The sequence below is a fragment of the Fukomys damarensis genome, unplaced genomic scaffold, assembly GCF_012274545.1.
Source record: "Fukomys damarensis isolate Sample0158 unplaced genomic scaffold, DMR_v1.0_HiC HiC_scaffold_16, whole genome shotgun sequence".
In the NCBI taxonomy this organism is placed as follows: Eukaryota; Metazoa; Chordata; class Mammalia; order Rodentia; family Bathyergidae; genus Fukomys; species Fukomys damarensis.
Window position 1 is genome coordinate 83,515,048 of NW_022900928.1, and position 15,000 is coordinate 83,530,047.

At 39.2% G+C, this 15,000-nt stretch overlaps 1 protein-coding gene across 2 annotated transcripts in view; it reads left to right on the forward strand.

Moving 5' to 3' along the window:
* Positions 1 to 4,672: 4,672 nt before the first annotated feature.
* Positions 4,673 to 15,000, forward strand: part of Esyt2 (extended synaptotagmin 2) — a 78,673-nt gene continuing 68,345 nt past the window's right edge. Inside the window, exon 1 of one of the 2 annotated variants that reach the window (XM_010641689.3) lies at positions 4,673 to 4,783. In XM_010641689.3, coding sequence (XP_010639991.1) covers positions 4,715 to 4,783 — 69 coding nt within the window. In that variant the 5' untranslated portion in view covers positions 4,673 to 4,714. The remainder of the gene's footprint in view (positions 4,784 to 15,000) is intronic. The other variant, XM_010641698.3, reaches the window with a different exon arrangement.

A 15,000-nucleotide genomic window follows, 5' to 3' on the forward strand; every position in this document is an offset into this window, starting at 1 on the left:
GAACGCGCCGTGCGCCTGGGGGTGCGCGCTTGTGACCTGCCGGCGTGGGTGAGTACGCCGAGACCCCGAGCCCCGACACTGAACCGGGTGGGCACCACCTGGAGCCGAGCCCAGGGCCCGATCAGGGTCCGTACCCGCCCCCCCATCTGTCCTCAGTCTTAACGTCCTGATTCTCAGCCCAGAGCACGCAGCCCGTCGCAGGTCCTGACTGCCGCCTCTTCTCCAGCCCACCTGCTCAGGTGCGGCTGCGACCTCCCTGCTTGCCTGCGCGTCCCGGGTCCCCACAGGAGCCCGTTGTCCCCATCCCCCTCCCGCCCTTGGCGAGGTGTCGGGGCCACTGTATGAGCTCAGGGCCGTCCTCGCTGCCCCGCCCTGCGGGTCGTGAGCTAGAGAGCGCAGCGTCCGGAAGGACCGCGGGCAGGCGGGGGTCGGCGGGTTCCTGTAGCTCAGAGCCGCCTGTCGCCAACGGCCCAGGTTTCCTTCTCTCCCATCTAAAAGATGTAGTGACTGGTGCTCTGTGAGGACTTATTCCTTTCTTCTTTGTTTGTGACACAGAAGACCAGTGGGTGTCCCCTGAAAGATTTGCTGATATTCACAGTAATTAAAATGTGTTTTGTTTTGTCAGTACCGTGTTGTGAGAGTGAGCCTATGTAGGGTCATATATGGCAGAAAGTTTCGAAGAGTTACATTCATAATAAGAACTACCATATTGATTATTACTTTTTTATATCGCAATTGTCAACATGTTTATAGAGCAGAGAAACAAATGGAGTTCGCTTCATCGTTTTCCTCCTCGCTCCCTAATTTTTTCTTGGCGTTGAATTGGTGTCACAGTTTCAGACTATGGGAAATAGTGATTTTTCTTTAAAGATAAATGACGCTCACCTTAGGCTTGATGTAAACTTTTATGTGACAGTGGCTGCAGTGACTTTCGGGAGAGTAGTTTTCTCTAGTGGAGAATAGGGCCTCGAGAATGCTCCCTATTTCCAGCTAGGTAACATGTGGGAAGTAAGACATGGAATGGAGGACAAAAATGTCCAACAAACAAAAATTGGAAAGTAGGATCACCGAGAACTATAAAGGAACATAAAAGCACTTTGTGATGACAAATAACAATTGAGATAAGATTACAAAGGACTTCAGGAACTGAAAAAAATCTGCCAGGGGACACATGGTAGATATGTGAGACAGTAGTTTGGAGAATCAGTAACTGTTAGTATAGTTTTTAGTTATTGGCAGTAGAAAACAGGAAGTTAGAGTAACTAAAAGGAGAACAATCAAGAACAGAGGTGTCTTTTTTTTTTTTGTACCGGGGGTCGAACTGGGGTCCTTGTGCTTGCAAGTCAGGTGGAAGAACCACTGAGCTAAATCCATGGCACTGTTTTTTGTTTTTTTGAGAAAGGGTCTTGTTATGTAAGTTCAGCCTCTCCTAGAACTCACTATGTAGTTAGGCTGGCCTCGAACTCCTTGTGATCCTTGTGATCCTCTGGCCTTTGCCTCCCAGTGCTGGGATTACCCAGTGCAGGCATGCCCCATCCCCACCCTGCTGAGGCGTACTTTGAAAAGCAAAAGGATTTCAACTGCACATCTTGTGTTAATAATTAAATGCTTTTAGAAAGTAGCTAAAAACAGTGGGTAAAATTAGTAAGAAAACAGCATAAGGCTGAAATCTGGGAAGAGGGTGGTGATGACTTTCCCTAATACTTGGTTATTGAGCAGTTGACTGATTTGTTTGTAAAGAAAGTATATGAAACATAGGCTATTTTCACATAGTAAATTAAATGCTATTGCTATTTTGCCATTAGACAGTGTCTTTCCGTGGACTTTTTAAAAATCTGCTTGACCTATAATACTTATTTTATAAAAGAATTTACATTTTTCCAGAAATTTTCACTTTGTAATTATGAATTTATATTTGACCTTATAACACAAATGCACATACTTAAATATGCCTATATTGCTAAGAAAGCTTCCTGAAGGATTCTCAAGAAACTTGACAAGATTGTGTCCAAGGTCTTAGGCAGATTTGGGAGATTATCTTTTTTTTTTTAATCCTTGTGAGTTATCAAAATAAAACCAGTAAGCTGCATGGTCTAGCATTGTACCCAAAGTTCTGCCACTGGAATTTGCAGGGAGTGAGTCAACAGTAAAAGCCTTTATTAAGAGAAGTTAAGATTTCAGTATTTTTACTGTAGGTCTTTAGGGTTTCAGAATTTTGGGCTGCTAATTTGCTTTGAGTAAGATGTATCTGTATACCCCAAAGACTACATGTTTTCATAGTGTTGTTGGTGGAAACTGATGGAAATATGGTGGAGGTATGGGAGACCATTAATGAATATGGTATTTTTTTTTCTGAATTCTCCAGTTTAATAAAGAATGGGTTCCCAAAACAGTTATTAATAATCTTCTGGATTTTGGTGATAGCCATTGCGAATATGGTATTTTGGACGTATTCACTGACAGCATTTCCCCATTTTGTTTAATAAAAATTTAGGTGTGATATAGAAAAATTTAGAAATGACATAATTAAAGAATATTAGTACTTTGAGAAAAATGTATATAGTTCCTAAATTGAGATGATGAGGATATGGAAAAATGGCTTTCATTTAACATGTGATAATTTTTCAAGAGTATGGACCTGCAGCTTTAATGTCAACAGTGTTTAAGTCATTCTTCCACTCTTCTTTCCATAAACATTGAAAAGGCCTGGCAGGCTTGATGATGGAGCTTTTTATTGTATAAATAGCTACCTTGTATTAATGGGGCCCTAGAATTTTAGACTCTGAGGAACTTTTGGGGGGGTGGGTTACCAGGGATTAAACTTGGGACCTTGCACTTTTGAGGCAGGCAGCAGAACCATTGGGCTAAATCCCCAACCCCCAAAGAATTTTGAAGAGCTTCTGTAGAAATGAATAAAGACATTCATTGCTATTTTTATTTATTTAAAAATTAGAACTTGATGGTTCTAATAAGCTGTGACTTTTTTCTGCTTTTACTACTATTCATATTGCTGATGTTGTGTGCAAATATATAGAAACCCAAACCTGTCATGTGTGGTATTGCTCAACTTACTGTACTTGGTCTTACTACTCAGATATTTGGACTGTTGAGGAAGCAGAGTTATCTTTTTGTATACTACTACATACAAACTTTCTTTGGGAAACTTTCTTTCCAATGTTCTGGGAAGTTATTAAAATTTAAGAATAGCCAAAATGCTGTACATTTAGTCTAAGAACAAAATTTAAAAATGTGCTATGGACTCATAAAGAAAGGGCAAATATTTGCTTTTTTCTTTCAGTGTTAATCATTGACTTAGTACTTTCACAAAATTTTGTGAAGATTTATGAAAGAAAGTAGTAGTTGATAGTTCAGAATTCTTTTAACTGATTAGTACCTTAGCCTTTACATCCCAGAGTGATTCTGTGGTATGAGAAGCTTTGATGAGATTGTAGGTGTGCTGGGTTTCTTGTTTACACCACTTTGGCTGACACAAAGGGGAAAGAACTTTGACAGTCACACTGCTTTGTAATATGTGATCTGAATGTTTCAGTAAGTTAGAACATGACACTCCAACCAACTTTGCTAAAAATAAAGCAGTAAATACCTGGGATTTTGTTGTTTAAAATAAAAAGAAAAATATTTAAGATTCATTAAGGTATATGTATGTATTTTAAAACATTTATAAATACAAATCTCAATTTTATGAAGAATCAGTTAAAGAAAACTAATGTAATTTTGTGTTATCATTAGGTCTAGTGAACCTCCGTTCTTTTCTGTGAGTTTTCATGATTGCTACATTGGTCAGAGCATTTAATCACTAAATTGTATAAATGAGTGGTTTGAATAGTATGTGAATTATATCTTTTTTTTTTTTTTTTTTGGTACCAGGGATCGAACTTGGACTCTTGTGTTTATGAGGTGCTGGAACCAACTGAGCTATATCCCCAGCCTGAATTATATCTTAGTAGCACTGTTAAAAATACATACATTGAATTTCAAAATTAAAAGAGTGAAAAAATAGTGCAAAGTGAGCTATACCCCTTTGCTTATAATATTCTAGCTTAAATTTAAAATTTGGGCGTATTTACACTTCAAAAGATATTTAATAAAAGGAATGGCTTTATGAATGAATGCAAAAAGCAGCTAGGTAAATATTTTTACCTTAAACTTAATATTTCCATAGACACTGATGCAATATTGTCTGAAATAGGTTTTTATATACGGTATGAAATTTTTATTTATATATGTGTGTATATATATATGTATGTATGTATGTATATTTCTGATGCTGGTGACTGAACCCAGGGCCATGTTAAACATGTACTCTACCACTGAACTACACTTCCAGCCTCCATATGTAAATTCTAATTGCATAACTACAGAAATTCATGTTTCAAAGATATAAACAGCTTGAATCTGTGTTTTCTGTTTTTTTAAAATTTTAACTCTGGTTCAAGGTATCAATGTATAATTCTCATATTTGAGGCATCAGCCTATAGGTTGACTTGTTTTATACTAGGCATATTAGAGTACTCTGTCATTTTAGAATGTACTATGAGTGTTCTTTTGCATTTTATTATGGCTTGTCAGCTCATCTTTTTCAGCTTCATGATGGTTCTGTCTCAGAGGAATTTTATTAAAGTTTGAAGACTGTTCTGACAAAGTTTAAGAGGTCATCCTGTCTTCAAATTATCAGGGAAGATGAGACAAACTCATGAGGCCAGCTGTGGTGATTGCCCCAGAGTGTCGTGTGGTTGAAAGAAAGGATCAGGAGAGTTTAATGGTAAGGAATGCATAAACATACACATACAGAATTCAGTGGACAGCAGCGTAATCATGGCATGTTTCATGGGACAGGAGCCCAGAGCTCAGGAAGGCAACAGTGTGTGGATGACAATGGGAGGTGGATTTCTGGAACTTTGTGGAAGATCTGTTGTGGTTGTAATTCCATGACATGGTACAAGATGGAACTGAGCAGGGTTCAGCAGTGACAAGCAGAAGTGCTTCCACTGACCCCACCCAGAAGCTCCCTGGTAAGGAGCAAAGGTGCTCCCACTCTTCCCCTACCCAGGACTCCCATGCAATTCTCCAAATTTGCAAATAGTCAGTATCTGAGTGTAAGTACCTAACACTCTTTAGACATAGAGTATTTAGACACAGGGCTGAGTGAAAGTGTGATGTATTCATTTCTGAACTTGTGAATTCAGTAAAGGAAACCTACTCTGTAATGTAATATTCTCTTGCTGTATCTACCAGAGAGCTTACAGGCAAAATTAGCTGGATTGTTGTACTCTGTACCACTGTAGCTGGCATTGCCCAGCTACCTTCACTTAGCTATTACTGTCAGTGATGTTACTGTGCCTTAGACTCCAAGCACCTCATGTTCTTTGGAACTGAGTGGGGTGTAACTCCTACTGAAGCAGTTAATATGTCCCTAGTTGTCTTTTATCCCTAATTTTTTGTCATCTTTTCCCTTAAACATGTTTTATTTACATGTTTTTCTTGTGACCTCTCTTCCTGTCCCTGGTTTTTCTTAGCGGACTCTATTTCATTGAATTTTTTGTAGAGTAAATTACATTTTTTTTTTAATACTGGGGATTGAACTCAGGACTTTGTGCTTGCCTGAGCTAAATCGCCATTTGAGTAAGTTACATTTTAAGAAACTTGACCAATTAATTTATGTGTTGGACTAAAAATGAGTGTTTATGGATTCATTTATTCACTAAACCAACATTATTGGACATGTGCTATGTTTCAGGTGTTAGGCTAGGTGCTAGCAACACAAATATGAGTAAGGGTCTTAAATTCAGCAAATTTATTAGCTGGTAATGACAAAAATGTAGACAGTCCTAGTTTTAAATTCATAGCAAGCTGACAAAAAGTATATATGAGGGGTGATCACACCAAATGTGGTGAATGCTTAAATTTCATTACAATAAAAAAGACACATTGTAATTATTTCCTTTCAGAACACTCAAAATACTCTCCCTTGCTTCAAACACATTTAGCCCATTTTTCTTGGCAATGTTTCTTACCATAAGCAGTTTTTGTTAAGATTTAAACATTCACCATATTTTTGGTTTCCCCTTGTATATTTATTGTGTACGTGTTTTTGAAATATGTTTACATTGCTTGGTGGGTGAATAAATAACATATTTTGCCTTATATATCATTTTTGAGGTAAAATACTTAAAATCTCCTTTAGCGATTCAAGAATAGATAACATTGCTATTAACTATAGTTACAATGTTATCTGTCCTAAGTGAAATTTTGTATCATTGATTAGTATCTTCTCTCTATGCCCCACCCTTGGCTTTAATATAATAAGAATAATAATACACAAGTCATTTTTTTAATCTAGAAAAATACATTAAAATGTTATCCATAATCCCAAACTTCCCATGATGGTAGTTTGTGGGAAATTATAAATTGAATGGAGCTGTGGGTTTTTCTATTTGTACTTACCAACCGTACTAAAAATCATTTGTTCTGGAAAGGATGGTTTAGGATTTTTAAATTTTGTGGACTCTTAACTACATATGGAGAAAAAGGTGAGAAAGACCTTCATTAGGTCACAGTTGAAATAATATGTCCATTTTTTAAAATACCCTACTTTAAAAAAAAAACCCTACTTAGGGCATTTTGTACATTTATTTTGTTTTATTCTGTTTATTTAGTTTCCATTTTTTGGAGACAAAGTCTCACTACATAGTCAGGCTGGCCTGGAACTCACTATGTAGCCTAGGCTAGCTTTGAACTCACAGTGGTCCTGAGTGCTGGATTTATAGGCATGTGCCACCACATCTGGCTGTATATTTAGTAAGTACATAGCTCAACTTTTTATGTCAATCTATTTTTAAGATTTTCTTGATCAGAATTAAAATTTATTCTGAGGTTTGTTGATTAAGGTACTCAGGTCTAATTTTATGCCATGACATCATTACTTTTCTGTGCCTGGCAATTTTTTGTTTTTGTGTTAGTTTTGTTTTTGTGGTACTGGGTATTGAACAGAGGTTGATCTTGGTTATATCTCTAGGCCTTTTTAATTTTAATTATCAATTTTGAGACAGGGTCTTGGTAAATTGCCCAGACTGGCCTTGACCTTGCAATACTCATGCCTCAGCCTCCCAAGCGCTAAGATGCCCTGTATGCCATGCCTGGCTGATGGAAAGTTTTACAGTTACCCTTCTATTGGATGCCTCTGAAATTCATGGTTCAATGAGGTATCTCCTCAGTAGATCACGGCAGGGCAAACAGAAACACCAGTGCACAGGAGTAAGCTGTCTGTCTCTTGTGCTCTGGGTGTTGGCCACAGTAGTGTCCTTGTGCCCCTCTGACAGTGCACTGGAATGAGAGACAGCCCCACCAGCACAGGAGAGGAAAGGTCAATACAGTGTTTGTTGTGCTTTTTCCGCCTCCCATTTAGAGTTATTGAAGTTGAGCTAGTAAGGGCTGGTCTTGTGGCTCAGTGGCAGAATACTTGCCTAGGATGTATGAGGTTCGGGTCAGTCCCTAGTACTTCAAAAACAAAAGAATTTGAGCTTCCAGGTTTTTTTTTTGTTGTTGTTGTTGTTGAATCATGTAGTGAAGACCCTTTGTCTGGTTTTTTGGCGGGGAGGGTTTGAGACAGGGCCTCACTGTAGTTGAGACTGACCTGGAACTCACTATGTAGCCCAGGCTGGTCTTGAACTCACAGTGATCTTCGTGCCTCAGCCTCCTGAGTGCTGGGATTACAGGCATGTACCACCATGCCCAGCTTCCTTTGTCTATTTTTAATGAATAGGCAGTTGTATTTTTCATTTCCTACATGTAGACAGGTTTTAAAAAGGTACTTCTGATGTGAGAAGAATGTGTGCTCATTGTAGAACATTTCAAGCTTTGGAGCAGAATAAACAGGAAAGGTCACCTGGAACCCTAACTAGTATAAATTGATTTTGATAGTTTTTTTTTTTTTAATGGTTGTTCTTATTCAGAAACACAGCTGTGATTATTGCAAAAACATCTATCTATGAAACTATTATTCTTTATGTAAATGATGTCCAGTGAGCACATTTGAAATACAAAATTGTTAGATATTATGTGGTAAGAAAAAGATAAAATATTTAATTTTTTTAGGTTAAAAAATTGTATTTGCTTGAGGTATTCAGTAGATCTGTATCATGGGAGTTGTGAGTGTGAATTTGAACTCATTGGAATAGCACAATAATTTTTAAAGCAGAAGACTAGTTGTGGAAGCCAGTGTTTGTTTTGAATGGTAGGATATTACAAGACATGGAAGATTTATCCACAGCTCTCATGGAAATGACCTTTGGCAGAAAAGCATTCTCTCTGCAGTGAGTCATTGCCTTAGGTTGCTTTTCTTCCTGTGGGAGATATTAATATTTGTTAATAGGAATGTTCTTTAGTAAAGTAGTGGTTTCCTGTAGCACAAAGTGATATCTACTTTTGAGATTTCTGAGGAGACTTCTGAGATTGCCTTGTCCTTCTCTGAAAGTAGCTGCCCACATGGCCAGGTCAGTGTCATTTGGCTGCATTACTAATGTGAGGATCTGACTGCAGGGGCCACATCTCAACATCAGGCTCTGATGGATGAAATTCTCTGGAACCCCCCTTTCCCCAACTCAAAGCCCTAGGCTGAGTCAGTTCCACCTCTCCTGACAGCCTTTCCTGTCAGGAAGATGGGGTTGAAATGAACCCATGCATGACCTGCAGTGGCCTGTGAGGCTGGAATGGGAGGAGGCCCAATGAAATGCTAGACAGGCAGGCAGAGAGTGCACGCTTGGTTTGCTACCTGAGTCACAGACAAGCATGCACAGCTGTGACTGATGCCCCCTCACTGGTGGCTCTGGTGTAGCCTGAGTTATTTCTCTCACCACAGAGTTGCCCTTTGCCACCTCCCTTCCCCATTTCCATTGGAGTGGAACAGATGAGTCTGGGAGTATTTCTCTGTTTCTGTTTCACTGCAGTTCGTTTATTTTGTGTTGTTGCTAAGAATTTATCTACCAGAATTCTTTCCTATTTTTAATACTTGAAGGTATGACTTACAGTTTCATTTTCTCACTGTTTTTCCCTGTGTATCCCAAAAATAGATCCTAGGGCCCTAACTTGCTTTCCTGTCTTTTCTTTTTTAAAAGAAATGTTACCCCAGGACATGCTAATTACTCGATTCAGGAGATTAGGTAGTTAAAACTACTACTAAGCATATCAGATTATAAAACTTGAAACTTGGTTCCAGTATTTGTTTCCTTCCATTTGTGAATAAGTACTGGTTAGTGACTAAAGTGCAGATTTGAAAATGCACATCTTATTTCTAACCTGCATTAAATGTGGAATTGTTTACATCTGAGGGAATTATATGATTTAGGTTTCCCAGAGTAAGGTAGATCTGTAAAAAATAAGTTCAGTGATGTGGGAAAACAATGTCCAACTCATTTAATGCCATAAATATTACATTGGAGAACATGTTACACACTAGTTTTTGGTGATACAGCTTGCATTGAGATAACCACTACAAATTTCTGAAATTATAGTAAAAAACACAGATACTTGTTTTCTTATAAAACTACATATTTGTTAAAGGATTTAATTTAATCTTTGATAATTATAACCACTATAGTGTCTAGCATGCTGTATGTGCATATGATTTGTGCTCAATAAACTTGAACAGATTGTTCAATTTTCATTTTACTAAACCTTTCCATACCCAATTAGTAAATTGATGTTTAATGCCCATGTTGTCATTGTTACACATACCAGAGGTAAACCACGTACTGATATTAATTTATTTCATTTGTTCTCAATACAGTATTTAAATGCCTAGCATGTGAATGCATAAAATCTGTTAAAACTTTCTACATTAGTATCTGAGTACAGGGATTTTAAAACCAAAAATACAGTTGCTATCCAATACAAAAATGACAATACAACTTTTTTATTCTTTCCATATAGATAAAGATCTTAAAAATTTATGCAATAGAAGGAAAATTTAAACAATAGAAGGAAAATGTTGATTTAGTTAATAACTTGAATTCAGTTGTGATTTTATATTGGAAGAAATAAAGTGAATGGCACTGTGTATTAAAGTTTTAGGGAATCCTCTGTCAATTATAATGTCAGAATAATAGAGCAAGAAGAGTTTGAAAGGATTACATCTGCTTTTGCTTGCTTCCTGCACTAGTGTGACGAATTGCTGCAAATTTGGTGGCTTAAAACAACATAAATTCAACTTTTGTGTTTCTGGGGCCCAAATCTTCATTTTGGTTTAAGCTACCTTTGAATTGGCAGGGCCATGCTCCCTCTGAAGGGGCGACCTCTTTTCCTGGCTTCTTAGCTTCTTAGACTGTGTCCCTTGGCTCTTGGCCAGTCTCCTACTGCTGCTGCCATCTGCACTTGGCCTTGTGCCTCTGTGTCAAATCTCTCTCTGCCCTTTTATAAGGCCACTTGCCCTGGCATTTGGGTCCTGTGCAGATCATCCAGAATAATCTCCCAACTCAAGATTCTAAATCAAAACATTTTTTCAACATCTTTAATCAGATCTGCAAAGGCTTTTTTTTGCTGCATAAGGGGTAATACTACCAGATTCTGGAGATAAGATGTGGCTGTCTTTTGGGAGGAGGGACATTGTTCAACCTACCATATTGACTGTGTATTGAAATACCCAGGAGCCAGCATGGATCAACAGCAGCAATAATCTTACCTGGCCATATCTAATTTGTCCCCAGGCATATTTTCCCCCTACTTTGACATTTCTGAAAACAGGTTCATCCCAGGATGGCGTACATTATTTAATCCACAGTGCCCGCTCTTAGTGGCACATAAAATGATGTAGCTTATAATTGATCACATCTTGGATTCCATCCCATGGTTATTTCCATTTTCCTCCTGAGAATTGTGTCTGGTTGCCTGGGGACAGAATTACACAGATCCAAATGAAATAAAGAGCTGAACTCAGAGTGCTAAGATTACAGGCGTGTGCCACTACACCCAGCTTTCTATATTTTAAACACAAAAAGTATTTAAATTATTTTTCCACAGGTTCCTGGGTTACTATATTTAAAAGATTGATTTTTCCGGTTTGTTAGTATTTTCAGAAGAAATCACAGTAACTGCTTTGAACTGTTTTCTCCAAAGAGCATGTGCTACTTTTGCCAGTATCTTTCCTGGACACAGACATCCTAAAGGGAACTCCTTTAGATTGAGGTTCCTCTTTGCGAAGTTTTCTGGGTGACCTGTCCTGTAGGCATAAATCCAGGTCAGCACTACCCCTGCTACAGGGCCTTGAAATACACAGGTAGAGGGTTTGGCTTAAGCTGCTGGATACTGAACAAACATCAAACACAGACAAAGGTGTTATGTCTGGATTTAAAGGGGCTTTAGCAAGACAGAGTTGGCAGTGATACCCAGATGGCCTGAAGAAGGAAGGGCTTTCAATTCTCAGTGAAGTGGTGGAGGAGAAGAGTGAGGAAGTAACAGAGACTCCAGGTGCAGAAAGGTAGGCACATGGCCAGGGTGGTAGGTTAACCCAGTTTTTATATGTTTGAGAAGTCTACCCTGCTCTCTGTCTATGAATTTACCTTTTTTGTTTTGTTTTGTGTGACAAGGTCTTGCTATATAGTTCATGCTGGCCTTGAACTCACAATGTAGTCCAGGCTGACCTCTATTTTAACTCGTGGTAATCATTCTGCCTTAGCCTCATGCTGGGATTAGCCTCATGCACACCACCATGCCCAGCAGATTCACCTATTTTGCATATTTCGAATAGTAATGAAATTATACAATATGTGACTTTTTGTGTCATGCTTATTTCACTAAGCATGTTTTTAAGATTCATTCACTCAGCATTATTACATATTTAGTTTGCTTTATTTAAAATATTTAATTTCATTGCCTAGATATACCAGTTTGTCCATTTGTTCATTTGTGGTCATTTGTGTTGTTTCTACCTTGTGAATAGTGTTGTTATGAACATTCCAGTCAAAATTTTTGTTTAAATGCCTGTTTTCAGTTCTCTTGGATATCTAGCGAGAAGGAATTGTTGGGTCTATGTTTAATTTTTTGAGGAACTCTAAACTATTTTCCACAGTGTCTGTACCATTTCACATTCTCACCAGCAATGTATGAAGGTGCTAATTTCCCCAGCTCCTTGTTAACTCTTATTTTTTGGTTTTGGTTTATACTAAAAAGTATAGGTATCCTAGTGGGTGTGAAGTGGCATCCTATTTGGTTCTGATTTGCATTTCCCTAGTGACTAATACCACCATTGCATGATTTTTTGCATTTCTTCCCAACTCTGCACTTAGTGAGGTAGTTTTATAGCTTGAGACTGGCAGTGGTGGGAAATATTTACACTGCAATGAAGTCAGTAGTCCCAGAGAAGCAGGAGTCAGCAGGTATGAGCCTTTTCCTGCTCTGACAGTACTGTCCTCCTCTGGAGGGGCTCAGCTGTCCAGACTGGGCATAGGTTGCCTTAACCCAGGGAAGGTTTGCACTGGGCTGCAAAAGAGGCTCAGCTGCCTCTGGGTCTCTACTGCAGGTTGCAACATGTCCTGAGCCTCCACTCCATCCCGGAGTCTGATTTTGCTTTGTAAGTATGAGGGGGCCTGCAAAAGCCCTACTTTGCTCTTCAGAGGTTAGCTTCTTGCCCTGAGTATCGTAAGAAGCTAGTCTATCCTTCTTTATTTGTTTGTTTGGATTTTGGTACCAGGGATTGAACTCCGGACCTTGAGATTTTGAGGCAGGTGGCAGGACCACTGAGTTAAGTCCCCAGCCCTGGTCTGCCCTTCTTGAGAGAGGCCTATGAGGGCACATCCCCATCTCTGTGCCTCTCCTTCCAGAGTTCTTGCCCCTCAGCTCAGCCAGACTCCAGTTCTCATCTCCTTCTCTTGGAGACATCCCTGAACTCTGCTGGCTTCTCTGTTACATGTGTTTTTATGGATTTCTCAACTTTTCATGCCACACTTCTGAAGGGAACAGCCACACAGTATCAGTGTGCTGCTCTGGTCTCAGAGTTTCAGCCTCTTGAACCCTTCTTGCCTGGACAGGGGTGTTTCCAGAAGTGGGTGTATGTGCACAGGTGCATAAATGGGAATCTGTGTGTGTATTTGTGTGCACATATATGCCATCTCTCTGGTTTCACCATGTACTGAATTGTGATGTACATCTGGGATTTTAACTGATGTGGCAGATAATTTGGAACCCGTAATGGCAGGGCTCTGTCTCACTCATCAGTGAGACTGAGCCAAGTGCTCTTTAAGAACAACTCTGTTGGTCTTCCTTGCTAACAGGGAGCTGTGAATTAGATTCCTGATTTGCTTCTAGGCCTCTAGAGTTACTTACTTGGTTCTATTATTGTTTTGGGAAATATTCGATTAAAATAAACTGGTAAAAGATTATTTTAGTGGAAAAGTTCTGGAGGTGGATCATGATAATACTTCCACAACATTGTAAACAGGCCTAATGCCATTTAATTTTACACCTAAAGATGGCTGAAATAATACATTTTGTTATATTCTTCTATAAAATTTTAAATTATAAAAAAATTAAAAGACTTTGGTGAAATGTAGCTACACACCTAGTAGAATAACTTAAAAATAGGAGAAGAACCTTTCTCTTGCATATTGGAAGGACAAAGTAAGGAAGACACTAGAGAATAGTTGGTGGTAAATTAAATGCATCCTTAGTGCATAATTCATCAAGCACTTGAAGACATTTATTCTGGAGAAGTGAAACCTATATTCACACAAAAGCCTTTACATAAATGGTCATAATGGCTTAATGTGTAATAGTCAAAATTAAAACAAGCAAAATGTCCTTCAGTAAGTGAGTGGTTAAGCAGACTATTACACTCTTACCACTGAGTATCCTTGGCATTAGAAAGGAACAAACTACTGCAACGTGGAGCAAACTAGACAGCTCTCAGGGGCATTGCTGGATGACAAAGCCAGTCTCAAATAGTCATGTGGCTCCCTTTATATATCCTTAGAATTGTAGAGATGGAAAACATACTAGTGGTTACCAGGATTAGGGATGCTGGGGACATGAAGAAGAGGATATGGGTGTGAAGGGGCAAGCGGGGAATCCTTTGTGGTGATGTGACAGTTCTGTGGTTGGTTGGTTGGTTGGTTGATAGGTAGGTTTGGTGACAGGGTATGTAGTCGAGGCCAGTCTTGAACTTGCTGTGTACCCCAAGCTGGCCTGGAACTTGGTATTATCCAGCTTTATTTTCTCATAGGCTTATGCCACTATACCCAGCAGTTCTGCGTCTTGATTGTAGTGGCAGTTACACAGGTCCATGTGTGATAAGTATTCATCTCCTGGCTTTGTGCTTGATTGTGGTAGTGGTGGTTACACAGGTCCATGTGATGGATGGAGGAGGCGTAGGGTATCCATCTCCTGGTTTTGATACTGTGTTGTGATTGTATAAGATATAACCACTAGGGAACTTGGGTGAAGAGTGCACAGGGCCTTTTTGTGCTTTAACAACTTCTGTAGTTATTCTTTAATTCTGAACTGTTGTTACCACATATGTGGGGTTTTTCACCCAGCAGCCAGTTCTGAAACTCTGTGGACATCAACTGGGTATCCTGCAATTCATTTCTGTTCTGATAGCACCCAGAGTTAGCATCAGTTCCCATGGGTTAAGGGCTTAGTTCCACAGGACTGTCCCTGCTATAGATGGCATCTGTGGGGTAAGGTGCCCAGGCTACCCATAATTCCTACCGGCCAACTACAGATTCGGGGCTCCTATCTTCTTAGGTTTGATTTAATTTTTTTAATTTTCTAGAAGGGCCCACAGAACTCAGGAAATGGGTCACTTATTGTCACTGGTTTATTAAACAGAAATATTCAGGAGAGATGCATTGGGACAGGTATTGAGGTATGTGATGGGGTGAGACAGTCCTGGCTGCCTTGGCATATCACCATCCTGGTGCCCATGAGTCCACCTGCCTGGAAACTCGCTGAATCCCTCCCTAGGTTTCTCTGTGCAAACTTCATTGGGTA